Source organism: Siphateles boraxobius, unplaced genomic scaffold (assembly GCF_051911475.1).
Source record: "Siphateles boraxobius isolate OS27281-9 unplaced genomic scaffold, OSU_SipBor_1 55, whole genome shotgun sequence".
Taxonomy (NCBI): domain Eukaryota; kingdom Metazoa; phylum Chordata; class Actinopteri; order Cypriniformes; family Leuciscidae; genus Siphateles; species Siphateles boraxobius.
The window spans coordinates 8,467,238-8,488,004 of NW_027509181.1; the positions used below are offsets into that span (position 1 = coordinate 8,467,238).

Sequence of the window (20,767 nt, forward strand, 5' to 3'; positions counted from 1 at the left end):
GGTTGAGCTAAACAAGATAATGAGACACAGGTGAATGTGATAATGGATGAAGGGTCCGGGCAGTGAGTTATGGGACATGTAGTTTGTGAGGGAATGACAATAGTGTATTGTGGAGTGCCCTCTGGTGGTTCTAAAGGGCACTCCAGCTGGTGACCATTACAGATAGACTACACAACATTAATATACAAATTATTATTTTCTCTAGTTCAATAGAGAGTATCACCTCTGCTTAAAAAGATGCCATCTAATCCTGTTTGCATGAAATAAGCCTGAAATAAGTTGCTACGACAGCATCTCCGGGATGAGCTTCGAAGAACCTAACAATCCTGGATTATGTCAAATTGTCAACAGTAAAATCCAGATAACTGAGTAATCCACGTATGAAGAACCGGTCCCAGGTGAAAAAGTAACGCAAATGTAACATAAAAAATTACTTTTAACATTACAAAGTAACACGATTAGTTACTTTTTTAGGGAGTAACACAATATTGTAACGCATTACTTTTGAAAGTAACTATCCCCAACACTGCACGTGGTTCATTTTGATATGTTTTTGTAACATCAAAGTTCATGGTGAGGACTGTGGAAAAAATTTCCACATTTTGCTTTAAGACAATTTAAACAGATATTTAAATTTCTAGACTAAATCTGTTCTTTGCTACCCAGCCAAATTATGAAAATATAAGGGAGTAAATAATCGTCCATAATATTTTGCCCCCCCCCCACCCCCGCATTAATTTAGATTTTTTGTTGTTGTTGTTATTGGAACATACAGTACTTTTACAGTTTCCCAGTCAACGTTTTTAATGTGTGACTTCTCCAATTGTTTTACTCTTCCAGAAGCATGTCCTGACTTGTCACATGCTCTACCTGTAGCCCCCTCTTGAGACCTGAGCTCAACCCCTCAGAGGAAACGTCTCACAGTAGCATCCGATGCGATTACAGCTCTGTTGGCAATTTAACTGAAGTCAATGACAGTCAACAGCATTAGCTGAATCCTAAACTGACACTGGAAGCCTCACGCACGCCGTTTCCCTACAAGTCAAGTTATATAATCAGATTTTTTCCCTCTGGCCAGAACGCCTGCGTGTCAGAGAAGGATTAAGTCGGGATCAAAGAGCCACATTATACAGGATGTCACTGTATTACATTCATTTTTTTCAAATGAATTATTGAGGCAACTCTGGAGCTTTATGTAATATTACTTTTACATATTTTATTTAGATGTTAAAATACCTGTGCAAATACCTAGTTATTGTACGTAGATTTTATTTGGTAGATTTTTTGTTGCCCCAACATCAAGCTTTTTTCATGGTCATGAGATTTTGATGAAAATCAAAATGCCATGAAAATGTATCACTTAATTAATAATTATAAAAACATATAATAAAAAATAATGCAGTTTTATGACCATATTAATTAGTCAATAGTAATACATGAATAAGTATGAATATGTCATTCTGCGGACACCAGTGCCACTGCTTGAAATTTCATGTCAAACACCCAATAACCCAATAACCAACCAATGGTATTTCCATTAGAAGATCACACTGAATTAGACAAAATTTATTGAATAAGAAAAAACAATTACATGATACCAAGTAAAATCAATCATTTATTCAACAAAATTCCATTTTTAAAAAATAAATTAATGAAATACATAAATAAACAAACAACCAACTTTAAAGATAATGACCAGCAAGATCAAAGGCATTGAGACAGCAAGAACCAAATGAACCAGCCATTTGATTTTCAGCAGCTACCAATAGTTAACATCAATTTTGCCAATACCACTGAAAAAAACAAAAACAAAACAACAACAACAACAACAAAAACAATCATGGTATCTTATGCATGTGATCATCTATATTGCTTTGGTAAACTAAATAATATCTACACTATGACTAAACTATTATTTTTCTTCAAGTATGAACATTCCTCCTTTATTAGGCAGTTACATCGTTCGTCTGGTTTCGTTTCGGATACATCGGCACGGGCCGGGTGTTTTATCGTGCAAAAACTGTCTTTGCGAGTGTGGTAAATACTAACACATACATTCTTTATCTGTGAAATCAGCCTGTAATATCCTCCCATGAAACATCTACATTAATAATTATTCAATATAGGACACAGCAAATCGTTTTAGCTTTCACAACTATGACAATCTTTGATGTGTAAATAAAGTTACAATCCACTACAGTACATATGTAACTTCTAGCACAACAATGGTGGAATTCATGTATTATATGTACTATATGCGAGTAGTGGTTATATTAGGCCTATTTATTTTTATTAGATATGGTTTGCCCTGAACTAAGCCGTGTTTCTAAGCCCTTCTAAATATAGGTGAATGTGTGGTTTGTCAGTAAATATTAGCATTATGGTACAACACATAGAAGAGACATGGCCCGTCCACACCAAGGACGATAATTATGATGATAAACATGAAGATATAGTTTTAAAATCATTGTAAATGTAAAAGAATAGCAGACTCCACACCACAACTATAACGATAGCGGTACAGAGAAACGATGACTTTCACAATCCAGCTGATGAACGATAAAATTGACAGCCAATCACAATCCACCCTGTCTTAGGGGCAGTTCATAAAGAATTTGTTTTTGCTGTTAAAAACGTGAGACGCAGATTAGTGGAATGATCTAACAAGGTCTAGAAATCTGTTTTCTTCTTTTAACTTGAGCCCCGCGTTTTTAGAGTGCCCTGTTGTTATAGTTATCTTTATAGTTATTGTTCTTGGTGTGAAAGGGCTTTAACTAGTAGGCTGTAGCTCCTGTAAAACCTTTTCCAACTGGACAGAGCTGGGTCATTCATATTATGCAGTATGAAGTCTCCATCATATTTAATATTGGATCAAGTATTAAACTCATCATTAAAACAAACCCTATCTTTAATCACAACATCAATTAACACTTATTAACAATTATGCATTTTCATGTACTAAATTCTAAAATGAAAAAAAAAATCATAATGTTCTTTGGGAATGTTTTTTTTAATCATAATTATGTGGTTTGAATTTCAGTTTTAGGTTATTGATGTTTCCTCATTATTATCACACCATGGACGATAACTATAACAGAGATTTAGTTTAAAACATTGTTCTAAATATAAAAGAATAGCAGTCCACACCACAACTATAACAGAAAACCGTTGGAACCACTTTCACAATGATTTTGTCCAGCTGATGAATGATAAAAACATTAACAGCCACTCAGAATCCATCTTGCTTTAAAGAGCTCGAGCATTTAAAGCAGCAGACGACAAAACTGCAGCGTGCACTTATAATAAACAGTTTTGTGTGTTGGTGTGGACGCTAACATATCATTATAGTTATCTTTATAGCTATCGTGCTTGGTGTAAACGGGCCTGTAATCTTTTGTAAGTTCTGTTTCACGTTGACATCATCATCAGCCGCGGCTCCTCTGCATCCAAGACATAGACTTCTATATAAACTGAATCAACCATACATTGTAAATGTATTCAGCATTCTGCAACAAATATTTTTCTTCAGATTTTTAAAACTCTTTTAAGTCATAAGGTGAGCGGGATATGGTAAAATGTAGGGCATGGCTTCAGCAAGCACTTATCATGATATTAAGTCGGAGCCCTACCCAGCTCTACAGCGCCCCACAATTTTCCAATGTAAGACTATGGTAAAAAATGGAACTGCAAAATTTAGATCCGTTGGGGCAGATTTCAGGTTGCCCCACTTATTTTCAATATCAAGACAATATCAGTCAGCTATGTGTATATTGGTCTGCATCAGGTCAGTAAATATTTGGCATGTCTGTTCCTCCTATGTGGAGTACCGTATCAAATTAAAGAAAGTATAAACCCTTTAGGTTAAACATATGAACATATGAATAGCCTTTAAATAGTTCTGTTGTGTTTTTTTTATGTTTGTTCTGAGAATAGACATCACTTTCTTTTCCTCGCCGGAATTTGTAATATTCGAAAACATCATTCGGAGGCAATAAATGCTACATCAAGTTCTAAGGTAACATTGTTTGCGTGTGTCATGTGTACTTAAAGCCTGTCAAATGACAAAAATTAGTATACAAAAGAAAAAAGACGTTCAAAACTAACTGCCAATATCTCACTGAACGATGACTAACATTAAAATCCTGATAGGTTGGAAATAGTTTTGCGTTCTTTGCAAGTCAATGCGCCTATCTCATATTTTTGTCACCATGACCTTATTGGGGCTCTATATTATCCTGTAACTATATTTCCTGTTTCTTGACATTTTGTAAATAATAGTATATAATTAATAATTAATCATTTTAAGTGCCTGAGTTTTACCAGAACATATTTTTTAAAAAAAGACCAGCATATTCTTTTACAGAATGCATCCATTTCTTTTGTTTTTGAAAAAGGAGTTCAAAATGAATTGCATAATAGGAATGACCCAGCTATTTCATTCCTGTCCCTGGTATTTACATAGGACTGAATTCTGTAAGCTCTTACAATCACAATGATCAAACTACATCCATTATATTACAATCTACAGCAAAGTTTTGGTCATAATCCAAATCCCAGGCCTCCCACAAAACCCAAAATTTGCCTGAACACAGAATTGTACAATGCTAATTTTGTAAATCAATGTATGTGCTCAGAATTACTATCATAATGAGCATTTTCCAATTAGAGGAGTTCATTTAACAGTGTGAATGCAAATATACAGTATATAGCACCTAAGTGAAAAAAGGAAATACAAGATAAAACAGATTCCCTAATCCTCTTAGTGTTTAAAGATTCTTATGTGTGTAACACAGTCAGATCACTGCTGTGACACAAACATGTCCGACACAACAGCACGATTATTAAAACGAACATTACACCATAAGGGATAGGCTTACATCACCTTCACAGATTTGTTGGCCAGCATTGATTGGACATTGAGATTGTGCTTCAAACCGATTGCTCGTTTAGAGTGGCCTGTTTCATCTTACCAAAACAGGAAAAGAAGGAACTTAAGAGCTTTGAAAATAAAAAGAGCTTTAGAATGGTACAGACTCAAGCAACAGCAGGAGACGTGCTCCAGAAACACCAGCGTCGCCTCGAGTGATGTTTATTCAAAACCACATCCTCTTTCTCTCTCTCCTTCTTCACCCGCTGATAGTGATCTTCCTCCTTCAGATACCAGACCGGAGGCCAGCGGTGCTTCTCAAAATATTCCTGGTTTTCTGCTCACATTACAACACAAACCCGGAAAGATGTCAAGGGTGAATAATATATAACAAAGCTTAAGAAGCAGAAATGTGTCCTCTTAAAGGAACAGTTCACCTAAAAATTGTAATTATTACATTTTTTGCTTATTTACTTAAAGGGGACCTATTATACCATTTTACAAAGTCTTGATTTTAGTGTAAGGGTCTGCTAGAATAGGTTTTCATGTTTAATTGTAAAAAAAAAACAAAAAAATATTCTTCTAATATTTTGGAAAAAATTTGTCTGTAACGCTCTGTTTAGTTCAGGCCTCTATGAAGCTCCTTCCGAAAAGCACAGTGTGCTCTGCCTCTGATTGGTCGGCTGGACCAGTCTGTTGTTATTGGTCAACCGCTTTAAGCGTGTTTGGAAAATGTCTAATAGCTGCGAGTTTTCAACACATTACTAACGCAACAGAATTTTTCATGCTCAAACAGAAGCTTTAAACTAAAGAAAGTTCAAAATGTAAAAACGCATAAAAGGTCCTATTAAAGTTGTATGCTGTCTGTAATGCACAAAAGGTAGAAGAACAACTTCACGGTCACTATGAACTTCAGTAAAAAAAGAGCAATGTAAGCATTTTTCAATAAATCTCCTTTTGTGTTTCATAGGAATAGAAAATAACAGCATATGCATTTTAAACATTATTTTCATTTTTTGGGTGGACTATCACTTAAAAAGGACACTCTTTAAGATTCATCATTGCTACTTCTATGTAATAAAGCAAAGTTAAATGTAATTACAGGCGCTTTAAATCATGCAGTTCCAATGATGATGTTTGCATCTGTCTCATAATAGTTCAGGAAATGTTTTTACCCAGCAATTTCGACTTTATCTCTTTGCGGTAATTGGCACATATCCTGTTGTAATGGGTGCAGATGTAGTGTAAACACCAGGCAGCGAGTTGATTAGCATTATGGAACTGTCATCAAAACAAAGAGAATAAAAAAACAAGACGTTAACATTGTTTGTATGATAAACAGTCACACTGGTATTTAGTCTAAATATTGGAATACAGTATGATCACTGTAAACAAAGGGTGTGTCATGTTCTATTCTAAAATGATATTTTGTATTTTTCTATGAGTTATTGCAGGTACTGTCAAATCTTTGAAGGTTATTGCACAATTTAAGGTAGGCTAAAAGGAAAATTAAATGGTGTCAACAGTGCATGGGCTTATATAGCAACCTATAACAACTCTCATGGTTGCTCCAAGCCAAGGCAATTATAACTGCAATACGTTTATTGTAGCTTTGGATAAAATAATCAGTTAAATTACATATAGTAGTTACAGATATACAGAATACCAGATATTTACAGATCTATTTACTGCTGTAATTTGCACCAGTAAAATCACAGTTGATTTTATTGTAGAGACAAAGAATGTTTACATAAAACATGTTTCTGAATGCTGTTAAATTACAGTAAAAATATTAAAGCAATACTCTATTTTCTACTAATGTTGCCAGTTGTTTACAGTAAATGTATTTATGTGTATGTTTTAATGATGGCCAAGCTTCAGCTTCTTCCCTGACAGCATGGCACTTTCTCCTAGGATTTCCTGATACTTCAATGAATCCATTTTGACTTGCAGTGCAGGTTTCCAGTGCCAGAGGCTGTAAAGCAGCCGCAGAGCATCACAGAGCCCCACCATGCTTAACTGTAGGTAGAGTGTTCTTTTCAGAATAAGCTTCATTCTTCTTCCTCGAGACTTACTGCTGATCCATAGGGCTGAAAAGTTCCAGTTTTGTGTCATCGCTCCACAGAACAGAATCCGCAAATCTATGTGGCTTATTTATATTATTTTGAGCAAATTGGAGCCAACTTTTCTTGTGCTTTTAGGTCAGTAGTGGTGTAAATCTTGGAGTTCTGGCATGCGTTCAGTGCGTGCTTTACTGTCCCAGCTGAAACCTCAGTGCCTGTCGCCATCAATTCTTGCTGCAGGTCTTTAGCAGTCACTCAAGTGTTCTTCTTAAACTTCCTTCTCAGAAATCTGGTTGCAGCCGTTGATAGCTTCCTTTTTCTGCCCCGTCCAGGTAGTGTAACCGCTGTTCATTTAACTTGTGAACTATGCTACCAAAGGTCTCTCTAGGAACATTAAATGCCTTTGCTATCTTTTTGTATCTTGTTCCAACTAATGAAGCCCTTGATTAACTGCATCAGGTGTGTTTGAGATAACACCTGTTTTGCAGATTTGTGATGTTGTGAGGGATTCTATTCAGGGGGTTGAATAATTTGAAAACCTACAACATTTGTTGTGTTGAGCTATTTCAATTACTTTTCTTTGATTTGTTCTTTGCAAACAGCTGAAAGTCTGTAAATTTTGCCATTAAACCTGATTTGCAATCGGGGTTGAATAATTTCGAGTATAGAAATGAATTTACAATTACAAGTTTTAATATTAGCCGCCGATTAATCGTGACTCACTACAACTATCCTATGTGATTAATTAGTGTTTTTTTAATGATCCACAGTACTAATATTTACATTATGCATTTAGCCGACACTTTTCTCTACTATTATTTATCCATTTAAATAACGAAGGACGGATTTACCTGAGCAAGCTCCAGATAGGTGAGTACCTCTCCATCGATGTCCTGTCCATCTTTAGATGCTTTTAATAACTCGCTCACGGCGTATTGCTCTGAGGGGAGAAAATATATGTTGAACAGAGGGTATATTTAGATGAGCTTTTCCCCAACGTCTAGTTTACGCAGAGCAGCGTTATTTACACAAAACAATATTTCATGTGATGCTTTGCTACTCTTGCAGACTGTAAACAATCTGACAGCGCACAAAAAAAGAAAATGTGTTTTCTCCGGGGCGGCGCAGGCTACGCAAAACCTGAGGTAAATAGCTGCACCTGGAGTCACAGATAAATTTCAGCCTGTCACCACCACGTCATTAGATGACGTCTGCCGGACAGATTGTGGTGTGTGCCACACAAAGCTCTGCGGAGACATTCTCTTTTATTTGGCACCTTGACATCACTCGTTGCTAAGCAACACAGAACGAAAGGGCTGAAAGGTCTGTTTGCTTTGGATCTGAGGTGGTCAAATGGCTCTGTGCTTAAGGAATGCGTGTGGTGTTTTGTGTGTCATTTGGAGCGTGTGGCGGGGCGTTGGCAGAAAGCTCACCTGTCAGGGCGATGAGCCGTGGAAGGCACAGTCTGTTGGCCAGGGCGATTAGCTCCATTGGGTCCAGGTCTGCCATGGGCGACAGCTGACTGGTGTAGAGATACTCGAGCACTGCCTGCATACATACCCTGCTGGTGTTGGGGAATGAGACCTGGCAACACACATAAATGTACGTCATTGTACATTTTTTTCAATTCTGTTTGGTGCCACAAAGTCAGTGTGAAATAGCGTTTACATCCAATTTACATCTAAAATATGACATAATACTTGAGTGAGATAGGAAATTGGTGGAAAACTTGTAGAACGAGACTTGATTAAATTGCGTGGGTATCTTTATATGACAGATGTTTGGAGAGGTTGAAAAATAAAAAGACTTGTGGCATCTACCAAAAGAGGAAAGTCTTTATAAAGTTATAAGCTGAACAAAAAAACCTGCAGTTGTTACATACAATATTGTTTTCTGCTCAATCTAACCTAATTTGTGAGGTTGATTTATTCAGACGACATAAAATTTTGACCTCAATAAAATTTACATGAAGTTGTTACCAGATGAAGCACATTTTTTAGGTTCCATGGTCAATATAATAATAATATGTATTATTTTAATATATTAAATATATTAATATATATTTTTATGTACAACTATACATTGGTAAATATGATAATAATATTAATAATAATATGTATTATTTTATATATTTATTAATTTTAATATATAATAAAATGTATAATTATAAATACATTTTATATGTAACTATTATTAGCAGCATTCTCGTTATTATTTATTTATTTATTTATTTGTAATATTAGTGTGTTGCTGAGTTTATTTCAGTAAGTTATTGTAGTTTTTTGGGGATTCATAATTATGCTAAACCTAAATAGGGCCAATTTTGATTTCATGTGGACTTTCACAGGATTTATGGGTGATTACAAAAGAAATGTAATACTCACACTAGAGATTTGAATTCGACCATTGAAGAAATAAGAGCACCAACAATTAAAAAGATAAAAATATATATATTTCAGAACAGAAACAATGTGTGTTTAACAGTCTCTGTTTAGCTGATTGGAAACGGGACTTTTCAGTCTTTAATCTCTATGAAACGGATGGTCGGCTCACTAGCAGCCCAGCATTACTAAGCACATTTGAGCAGAACACGCAGATAGATGCTGCTACGTAACCCATTACATAATACTCTTCAAGGGCAAGCACAGTAGATTGCTGTGTTTCGCTGGGGTAGTCAACCACTCCGAAAGAGAGTGCAAGAAAAAGAGGAATGCTCTCTCGGATTTTAGCAAACTCTATAGATAGACTTATGTCTGAAAGTAGGGCGCTGCCTAAAATATAGCTGTCCCAATTGTTACACTGGCATGAAATGTCAGAGCACTAAGGCAAATAAAAATGACTGGCCATCATGCATTAGGTCCCTTGTGCAAAAATTATCCATAGAAGAAAACAGATCACTGTCTCTGAATGACGTCTGCTTTTCCTCCTCAGGGAGGAAACTAGGTTTTATTCCACATTGGCTTTATTCCACCTATTAAGGAGAAAATTAATGAACAGTGCCACGGATAAAAGCGTCTATTTGGAAGGTGGAAACAGAATTAAGTGTGCATGTGGGAGCCGTGGAACCAGCAAAAAGCATAATGTTTACTTCAAACAGAAGGAAGTACCTGTATCGATGGTGGATCTCAGCTCATTCATTATGAATTATGCATGTTAATGGCTAGGCAATTACAATTAATTATTAATTATGATGCTAACTATACTATAAGGTTATTATCATTAATAAAATATAAAGACTAAACCTAGACAAATATATGTAATCTAAAGTAACTCTATAAACTCTATCAGTAAAATCTAAAGTAACACTAGAAATGTGCACTAAAATATAGACAAGAAGTCTACAAAACTCAATATAGTTATTGTCTATCATCAGTGATAGATAATAACTATAGATATATTTATTTCTATCATCAGTGATAGACAATAAAGTTTTTTGGTCTAAATTCTTGCTCTAATTCTAAATTCTATAGAGATACTGAGTTACAGATAAAAGGAAAACAGTTGTTTTCCAAATAATAATAAAAAAAAAAAGAATGAACAATTACTACAGATAAACTTAAATTGAAAATCAATGCAAAATGATTTTTGCATTTTTCAAAATGTAATAACCCTGATTTATTGTTAATGTCTTGTAAGACAAACATCATTCACTCAAAAGCTCATAAGAGCTGACAGATCATTCATCACCATCATTCATCACCGCAAAAATAGATTTTCAAAACGTCACTTAAAGACACCAGACCAGACTATTTTAGTTATTCAAGAATTTGATGCAATTTGTTGACAAGCCAATGTCTGTAAAATGTGTCAGTGCGTATCTATTTGAGTATATATTCGCATGTAAATGTCTGAGCGATGTGGTATTGTACCATCTGTTTATGAACTGGCAGACTCATTTCTGCCAAGGGATAAAATAAAGATGTTCTGTAAACTTGTCAGTGCCCTAACCGGAGCTCATTAAACATTGTTTTCACACTCACCTCGTCATTTGCACTCTCCATGAAAGAGCCCCCAAATAAGGCAGCCATCCAGTCACAACTTGAGATCAGCAGTGGTTTGTGGGCGTTAATGGTGCCATCATCCAAACTGAACACCACATCTGCAAAGTCCAAAACACCATAAGAAACTGCTCTTTACGAAGTAATCTTTTATAGCATCTTTGCTATCCCATTTTATACCACTAAAACTACCGCTTTATCACATCTACAACAGTGTTGGAAATTAAATAACTGAATGTAGTGACGCTATTAATAACTATGTTTTTTCAGAATGACAGTAGTTTTTAAAACATACTGCTTTTAATGAAATACTTATCCAATAAGCAGCTGTATAGCATGGCAAAATTCAACATCGCTCATAGCTTGAATGTAGTTAGCTGCTCTCTTATGACTTGACTGTAGTTACATGTACATTTATCAATTTTTTAAAGCAACATATCATTCAGTATATATATTTAGTAAATCATTCAGTTCAAGCATTCACTGGGACTCAAACCCATGACCTTGAAGTTGTTAGCACTGTTTGAGCTATATACCTGTAGTTGAAATACTTTAAATTAAGAAAAGCCTGTGGCTTGATATTCTATTAAAAAGCAATTTCCTCAACACTACGTTTCAGGAGCCTTGCAGATGTTTTAGTAGATGTAGCAGATGTTGAAATAATCATTTTCAAGTGAGACTTTTCATTCTTAATCAATGTAAGATAAATGAAACAAATCTAGGTTTCCTAATACCTGTGAAATTATTCTTGGCGAGACACTCTTTGATTCGGTTTGCCTTTCTCACATGGAATGCTTTTGTGATCTCTTGATTCATGAAGCCCTCATTGTTCATGATATTCTCCACCATCATCCTAAGATCAAACACTTCTAGAATCTCTGCAATCTGGGCGATCTTCATCAGGTCCTTCTCCTTTTCATCCAGCTCACCAGTGTAGAGGAAGCGTAGGACGGCACTGAATGGTCCATTGTGGATGGAATGATCCATCTTCACAACAGTCATAACAGCCGGCTTACTCGTGACTGGGTTGATAACGTTCTCCTTGTGGATGCTGTAGAAAGCCTTGCTCCAAGATGCCAGGGACAGCCTGGTGCGCCGGTGCATCCCACTGAAACTCATTACCTTGAGGGTACCATCACTCTTGGATGCCCGGAGAGAGCAAGGCGAAAGGTTGGGGAGAACGGCGACGTCCTCTTCTGTGTCCAGGCTTAGTGTGCGCATCAGTTGATCCCGCCTGTGACGCTCTGTTACCACCAAGCACTGGGACTCATCTGAGAAATCCATTTGAAAGAGGTCGAAGAATTTGGACGATGAGGTAGACAGGTAGATCCTGTGGGCAAACAAGTGGACGTGTTCCTGAATAATGAACATAACATCAGCGCACAGGGGGCTTTCAAGAAGCTGCCTCGGCCCATCCTGGTTTTTGGCTGGGCACTCTGGGATCTTAATAAGTGGTGGAGGTGCTTTGGGTGGCAAAAATGGTGCCTGCAGCAGTGGCTTTTGAACCTTCCTTAGGTGGGACTTCCAGAACTGTAGGTGACGTCTGGAGATGAGGGCTGCTCGGATTGCATTATCAAAGATATCCTTGATACCAAACTGGTCAAAAACACTTGTCTCGTAGTAAGGGATGCCAAGCTCTTTGGCTACCTCCCTTCCACTCTCTGGAGGCAAAATATCTCCGGGTTTAATAGGCCTGTGAGAGACAAATAAATACAGTCAGTTGTTGTGTTAATATGACAGAGCAAAAAGCGTTGGCAACTTCCTCAGGGGAATTTTCATAGGAATTGCAAAGGAATAGTTGTGAATTGCAAAGCAATATAGACAGGGGCTTTAGTTACCAGTTACCTTGATAATGGTCGCCTAGCTCGATTGACTGCCTCCAGGTCAGCATAGCGCAAGTCCAGCTGGCAACCGACCAAGATGACGGGTGTTCGTGGACAGAAGTGCTTGATCTCAAGATACCACATAGTTTTAACATGATGTAGTGAGTTGGGATTGGCGATGGAAAAGCAGAGAACCACTACGTCGGACCTTCGAAAGTGAAAGGTAAAAAGGAAATCAGGTAATTGTCCAATGAAAACTTGTCTGTGCAACAACACAGGACAAGACACCGAGTAACACGCATGCTAACAGGATTTTAAGCCAAGAGTGTCTTAGGTGACAGGTGCCAAGCGGTATCCGTAGCAACACCACAGTCCTTCAGTGTTCGGTGGACATGCAAAACCTGCAATCTTAATGCCAGCCTGACATTGACTCGTTGACAGCACGCAAAAAGATTGCCTTTAGTTTAGACACGCTGGATGCCCAAGACTACAAACTCCTTTGGCAATGCTTTTTTTTTTTTTGGCTGCATATGTGAAGACTAGAACAAACATGGTCAACAAAACAGACAAAACAAAAGCACAAAGAGGATGACATGCAGACATTCTGGCGCACTGCTGGCATACCTTCCTGAAGCAAGATTAGTACAAAGTCTATCCTGGGGAGGGGAGCAACACCCGTCACCACACAAGTAGGTGAATAATGTACAATCACCCGTTTGCCATCATCCACAAAAGGAATCGTGCATTTCTTGCTGACTGGGCAAGCAAAGGTCTCAGCTACCACACCACACAGTTGGCAATGCAGAGAATTATGGAGATGCTAGCAGGCTTGATGACTTACAGTGTCTCTCTTATGTTTCACAGGCTTGCATAAAGATCATAGGAGCCCTACAAACAAAAAAAGGCACAGAACAATGCTACATAATAATTTGCCTTTGTAGTCAATGACAGTTGATCTGTCTGAAGGAGAACAACATTGCTTCCAGAATCTTTAATGACAAGTCCAAAGATACAGTAACCCAGAGTCTGATATCAAGCAGCTTTTAAGACGTGAGGTTGAAGATATCTGAACACTTTGAAATGGCACAGCATGGTCCCAATAATCGCTAGGCTAAAGACTACCCTGCCTGCAGTAATTGTTTGCTGACATCTCGGGTCGAAATGGGGCTCTTGGCAGATCACCCTAGTGCTCTAGAGACAAGCCTGTTTGATGTTAAGCCAAAATCAATGCACTTCTAGTAAAACATGTAGCACTTATTTGGACTTCAGAATGTCTTGGAGGGCCAGCATGAATGCAGTTTACCCTTTCAGTAACTCAACAATAACTCCCTCAACCTGAATAAATGAGAGTAAACCAGCCTGTAAGTAGCGATTATCCTTAATAACCATACATCAATCCAGGGAGTAAAATCCTCAAAATATCATTAATTAGCAATAAATGGAAACACACTAATAGAAGGAGTCAATTGTAAAATCGCTACATCCATGCAAAAGGGTATGTGTCTCCTTTAGGTGAACTCATGTAGACTGATTGCGGTAAAGTTGTATTTTTCCACTGTCAACAATGTCAGCTAATCAACCAGATGTATGACTTCTCTTTCGCTGAGTTGTTTCTTCTCATTTATCACAAAACAAACCAGTCACTCAGCAAGAGATATGTAGGTATATACTGTGTGACAGTAAAAATGTTTAAGTAATTGATATGTTGCAATGGTTTTCATCTAAGATGAGGAAGAACTTGATATTCAGGAGCGTTTGTTAGGCCACTTCAAGTGGAGTTGTTGTATAATTTATATGAATATTTGTCTCTTCCAGTCAGATTTTAGGATCAGAACTATCCATTCTATAATAATTATTTTTGTTTTTAACATAAAATTATAGTTCACTCATTTACTAACTCTCAAATTGTTTCAAACCTTTCTTCTGTGGAATGTAAACGAGGATATTTTGAGAAATGCACCAGTTTTTTGTTTGTTTGTATGTCAATACAATGTTTGGTTGCCAACATTATTCAAATATCTTCTTTTGTGCTCCACAGAAGAGAGAAAGCCATACTGATTTGCAATGTCATGAGGTTTAATAGATGATGCCAGAATTTAAATTTTTGGTTGAGCAATGCTTTTAAATGTTACATAATGTGAGATTTATCATTTTTCATGAATAAATCATATCTTTGGTCTCGACCATACAATACCAAAATGAGATGATGCAGCATTCATGGATTTTTTTCCCCCATTATATCATATTATTGATATTGTGATATAAGCATTTATGCATGCTGCCCTCCCTTCCTATTGTCCTGTGCTCAAAAAGCTTCTATTTGGTAGTTACAGACAGGACATGTGGATTCTGAGGACTTTAGAATCTGGTTCCTAAATTGTGGGTTACTGCTAAAGACAACAGAGTACACCACTAATACATTGAATCCCTGAGTAGAGAACATCTAGAGGTCATTCTTTAAGTCAGAGCCAAGCTTTATGACTCCAGACCTCAGTGTCTTGGGGTTATTTTAGGATGCAATAAAGCAAGAAAGACTAAAAATATAATTCCATTGAACATGACTGGGAGCAAGTCAGGGAGCAAGGCAGGCTCTCCAGCCACAAATCAGGTGTTTTGATTGAAGTAGTCTAGTGTATCTGGATTGAGATGGGTTTAGCGCTAAATCATGTCATACTCTTTCTCTTGTAGGGTAAATATACAGACAACCTTTCTTTGGATTTCTAAAGTCTCTCTTCAGACTGTCAGAGGGAAGAATCGAGTCATATTCATCCTGTTGAACACCATCTGTTAACTCCAAAAGGGCATAAGAACTGAACACTCCAGGAATATAATTTCTCTGAAACGGATTATTGAACTGCGTCTCATTCCCCTCTCTAGCTGGAATGAATTAGTATATCATGAACATGAATTTTGGTGCTAACAATCCACTAAGCACTGGGACAGTGATGACTAAATTACATTTGACATGACAAGGTCACTTAATAAAACGTAAATGGTATTTATCAAAAATATCGCTGTAACAAGGCATGAGCTCCAGGTATTATTTTCCAGCCACATAAAGTAAATATAGTGATCAGATGATGCCCTTTTTTAATGGTGCATTCTGGGATTTCATAGGGACCGAATTTAAAGGAAATTACTTTGATTCCTTCAGGACGGTATTGAACTAGGCAGTGGATTAACACACACTTGGTAGTCTAATATTGTTAGTTAAGATGTTTCTGCCATCTCTTAATAAAAATGTAATTTCTTAAAAAAAAAATCTTGCTGAATAATAAGCGAGGTTTGACATGAATATAACACCAACCATGATACATTTCAGTAAAAACTGGCCAGATATCAGTTACTTAAATGTGTTTATTTTTATTAACAGTTAAACAAAAAAAAATTAGCCTGAATGAAATAGCAAAAAAAGAAAAAAAAGAAAATGAATGCTGCATGCTAAATACAGCTGTGAACATAACATAATTGATGCTAATTATGTTACCACCACTATACCAAAATGAGAACATTCTATGTTTATTCAGTTCTGAAAATGCCATAAAAAGAAAGCATGGGAAGCAGTGAGCGTGTGATGAAAGCAAAGAAACACCTCATTAAACAAGTGCTTGACACAAAATGGCCATGAGTTAACATAACAGTGCTCAGCTGTCATGTTCGGGACACATTCAGTTGCAAATAGTGTCTGATGTCAGAGCGAATGATGAAAGCATCTGATGGCAAGATGCTTCCTGTCTTTCTGTTCAGTAAAGTGGTGGCACTTGTGAACTGAAGAAGCAATTAAAATTTTTCTCCGGTAATTTGTTGAGATATTAACTAGAGAGCACTGTGACATTTTCTCATGCATACCCTCATATTTATTTTATTTAGTTTAATCTGAGTCACACTGATTGTCGTCATAGATAAATAAATAAATAAATACAATGCACCCTAATGAAATTAATTTAATTTAACAAGGAATTAAAAAGATAGTTCACCCAAAAATGTAACTTGTCATTATTCACATATTCTTCCACACCTACAGTTTATTACTATATTTTGTGAGAAACACAAAAGAAGATATTCAGCACTATGTTCATGCTGCTCTTTTCTATACAATTAAAATGAATGATGACCAGCAAAAAAACATCTAAAAAAGTATCACAAAAATCCATAAAAGTTGTGTGCTGTAAGTCTTCTGAAGTAATACAACAGCTAGGGTGTCAGAACTGAAATTTAAACTTTTGTTCTCAAATCTCAAGCTCTCAAATCTAATTTGGAAATGCACATATTCAACCATTCAAAAGGGTTAGTTCACCCAAAAATGAAAAATCTGTCATTAATTACTCACTCTCATGATGTTCCAAACCCTTAAGACATTTGTTCATCTTCGGAACACAAATGAAGAAATTTTTTTATGAAATTTTAAAACTAATCTATATCAATTGAGCAGATTAGTCCAAAATTTTCTGAAGACACTCTATCGCTTTATATGATGAACAGATTGAATTTAGGCTTTTATTCAAATATAAACATTCATCAACTCACACATCAGTTGTTGTAAATGGAATCTCATGCATGCTTGCTTGACGTGCGAGAACCAATGAGGTTCATTCTCGTGTTACGGAGCACGTTTGAGCTTCCGCAAGGTCCAATGAGGTTTGTTCTCGTGCGTCAAGCAGGTTTGGTTGAGATTCTATTTATGTTCGCTGATCAGTGTTAATATGTGATTTAAAGACTAAATTAAATCTGTTCATTATATAAAGCGATTGGCGTCTCTTGGAGAAAATTTGGACTAATCCGCTCAATTCATATGGATTAGTTTTATGATCTCTTGAACTTTTTAAAATGGTATTTGCGTACCTTTCATTGAAAGGACATAAATCTTAATTTGTGTTCCGAAGATGAACGAAAGTCTTACGGGTTTTGGAACAACATGAGGGTGAGTAAATGTTGACAGAATTTTCATTTTTGGGTGAACTATTCTTATTAAATTCGGCAACCTACGTGTTCCACAGAAATATTATTATATTTTGTATTATTATATGTTATTTCATAAATATTATATAACAGTAAACACTTTATAAATCCATACAACTATAGCAACAGATAACTATTATTCGCTAACTATTATAGTTAGATTATAGTTGATTATAGATAACTATTATATCTTTGGTTTGCCAATAAGCGGAAAGGGCCGTTTCATGCCGTTCCGATTTTTTTTTTTTTTTTTTTTTTTTGCTTTCAGTATCTAAAAAATCAAATAAATGTACACAGACCTACACAGACCAAGAAGCATTACCTTTGAATATAATTCAATATTTTAAAATAGAACATTTGAATGTTAATTATTCTGAGAGATTCATGGTGCATTTTGTTCATTTTAGCTTAGCTTAGCTTTTCATTTTTGGGTGAACAATTCTTTTAAGCTAGCCTCACTATTACACAGGAAGTGCAAATCAAATAGAATGTATTTGTACCTCCCGTAGGCGAAGCGTCTGTCTTTGTGATGGTCTCCAAAGGTATCCCATAGCCGGAGGGACACACTTACGTCATCCACAACATCTCTGGAGCGCTCTAAGACCTACAAGGAGTCATAGCGTTAATTCGGCTTTTAAAGTAGCGCCCCTGCCCCGGAGCAAAGAAGACCACAGGCGTATTTGATCTTTTTCTGTAATCTGTTTCCTTTCTGCCAGCTGAAATTTAAATGAATCCTGACAGAAGCAAATCTGGGGATCATGCGCTCATTATATCCAGCCATGGGCCTGACGTAATGCAATGATAATGGCAAGGTAAATTTAATTGAGACAAGATTTACCTCTTGACAGACTCTGTACTGGTCGATCGCCCAGACGGTGGGTACATGGGTGGCCAGCAGCTGGTATTGGGTCAAGGTAGTGTTGCAGGCCCGGGCACAAATAAGGCGAGTCTTCCCCACGGCATTGTCCCCTACAACGACACACTTGATGGTCTCTACGTTGGGTCTTTCGTAGTCCATACTTAACTTTAGCACCCTATGACAAGAGGAATTATTGTACAACAATTCATAACGACGCACATTCATACTGGTATTTCATTTCAGAAAGCAGAAGCCACAAAGAGCATTGACCTTGCTGTGGGTCAATGAAACCTCAATTTAGTTTTCGCAATCCTGAAATAGTTGCCCTACATTATATCCACTTGTTCCTGCTGAGTGGGATAAAACAACCCATATGACTTTCTTGACAGATGCAGTGTGCATGACTGTAAATATAAAGATATTTAAAAAAACATTTTTTAAATGTAAAGTCGAAATATTTGCTAACAATATAAGAGTGTGTTTAATGACAGCTCTGGTAGTTATCGGCTGATAACTCTTTGTCAGGTGCATCTAATATAATCATTAAATAGTAGCATTAACAGTAAAGTTAATCCATGTGGTATTATTATTAAATATTGAAAGCATACAATTATTTACCATGTCTTACCTCCCAAGGGGAAAATACACATCTGATTACTTAATATAATATTAAATTACCGATGTGGCCTTTAATCACACTAATTAATGCTGATACATGATGCCGCATCATCTCAAAAATGTCTCAACAGTGATTCCAATCAGCACAGATCAGCTATCTGTAAACTTTATAGGCTATACAGTACGAAGACAGAGCGATTGGCATTTTTTTTCAGGGGCTGTTGGAATTTAACTTTGAACAAATAATGAGGTTTTAGGTAGAATCATTTCTGAGCAAAAAAACACAAACTTAAAAAAAAGAATCCAACCCACTAAAATTGCTGTCTTAAATGTTTTATTAAAACCAAAGTGGTACCAAGGTTTACTGCATTTTTCCAACCACTTACAATTACAGCTGAAGAAAGCCAAGTTGAACCGAGTAGAAATGGACAAGTAAATGGATAGTAAGAAACAAAGTCATGATTTTTATTTAAAGCACATAAATCTGGAGTGACTATTGCATTCAAGTATAAACTTGCAGAACAGTCATACAAAAACATACTAACCCTAACTGCAGAATCAAGAGATATTGCAGTGTGTATGTCATATGAATTAAAATGTAAGGTAACACTTTATTTTAAGGTGACGCATTTACACTTTACTACATGTACTTGCTAGTAATAACAGTAAATTGTGCATAATTACAAGTAACTAACCCTAAACCAAACCCTAACCCTAACTCTATAGTAAGTACATGTAGTTAATTAATAGTACTCACAGTACAAGGTAACTACATCACTTTAAAATAAAGTGTAACCGAATGTAAACATACACTAACATGTAGTGCACACAGTGAAACGTGGAAGCAGGTGGCCATATAGCCTAAGGTGTTATTCATATTTCATCCGACCCTTAAAAATTATTACCCCAAGTAGACATTTTATTATTATTAATGTGAATAAAATAAGTTAATTTAGATGCTACCACACAGAGCAATATTTTTCATTAATTAATTAATTTTTCGTTTATGGATAAAATATTTTCATTGCTGAAAATGCAAACAGTAGGCTAATGTATGAACTTGCGAAGCAATATAGCCTAATGTTGTGCATTTTTGCCATAGCTGTATGGCGAATGCTCCACGTTGTCCACAAAATGTAATTTTGGGAAATAATTCCATAACCAACAAAAATGATATTATAATCTACTTATAGCCTAGCATATATAAAAACATTATTGACATTGTTGACTCTATTTAAGAAGTTGATCAACTGTTCTACAAGGTGCATGATGAATTACACGAGGACACCACCCTGCAAACAAAAGCTATCACACGGTGGACACAAGCATACGTACCGTGTCTTTGTGATGTGAGTGTTTATTGTTGTCAGAAGTCAAGAATTCTGAATACAGTGACTGCAGCTTGCTGATGTTATGAAAGAACAATCGCTCGTCGCTAGCTGGGGAAATGCTGCAAAACCATCTCCTAACCACCACTACGTCCCCGTCTGTGCGCAAAAAAAAGTTAATTCCTATATAGTTGCAAGCGCATAGACTGGTAAATACGCGGGGATATTGTGTCCTTCCAGGTCGCGAGGCTC

General features: G+C 36.4%; 1 protein-coding gene across 2 annotated transcripts; it reads right to left on the reverse strand.

Annotated features, from left to right (window-relative positions):
- Positions 1-1,602: 1,602 nt before the first annotated feature.
- rhobtb1 (Rho related BTB domain containing 1) lies at positions 1,603-20,767 on the reverse strand. 2 transcript variants are annotated; one of them, XM_077206016.1, is made up of 10 exons: positions 20,523-20,767; positions 18,549-18,744; positions 18,211-18,314; positions 12,774-12,959; positions 11,663-12,621; positions 10,911-11,029; positions 8,364-8,514; positions 7,782-7,870; positions 6,043-6,148; positions 1,603-5,204 (listed from the first exon to the last, which is right to left on the reverse strand). In XM_077206016.1, exons 2-10 carry the CDS (start codon positions 18,726-18,728, stop codon positions 5,035-5,037), a joined length of 2,064 nt encoding a protein of 687 aa, XP_077062131.1. In that variant the 5' UTR covers positions 18,729-18,744; positions 20,523-20,767; the 3' UTR covers positions 1,603-5,034. The 2 variants fall into 2 exon arrangements, with proteins under 2 accessions (XP_077062131.1, XP_077062132.1); XM_077206017.1 differs by lacking the exons at positions 18,211-18,314; positions 18,549-18,744; positions 20,523-20,767 and adding an exon at positions 13,593-13,648.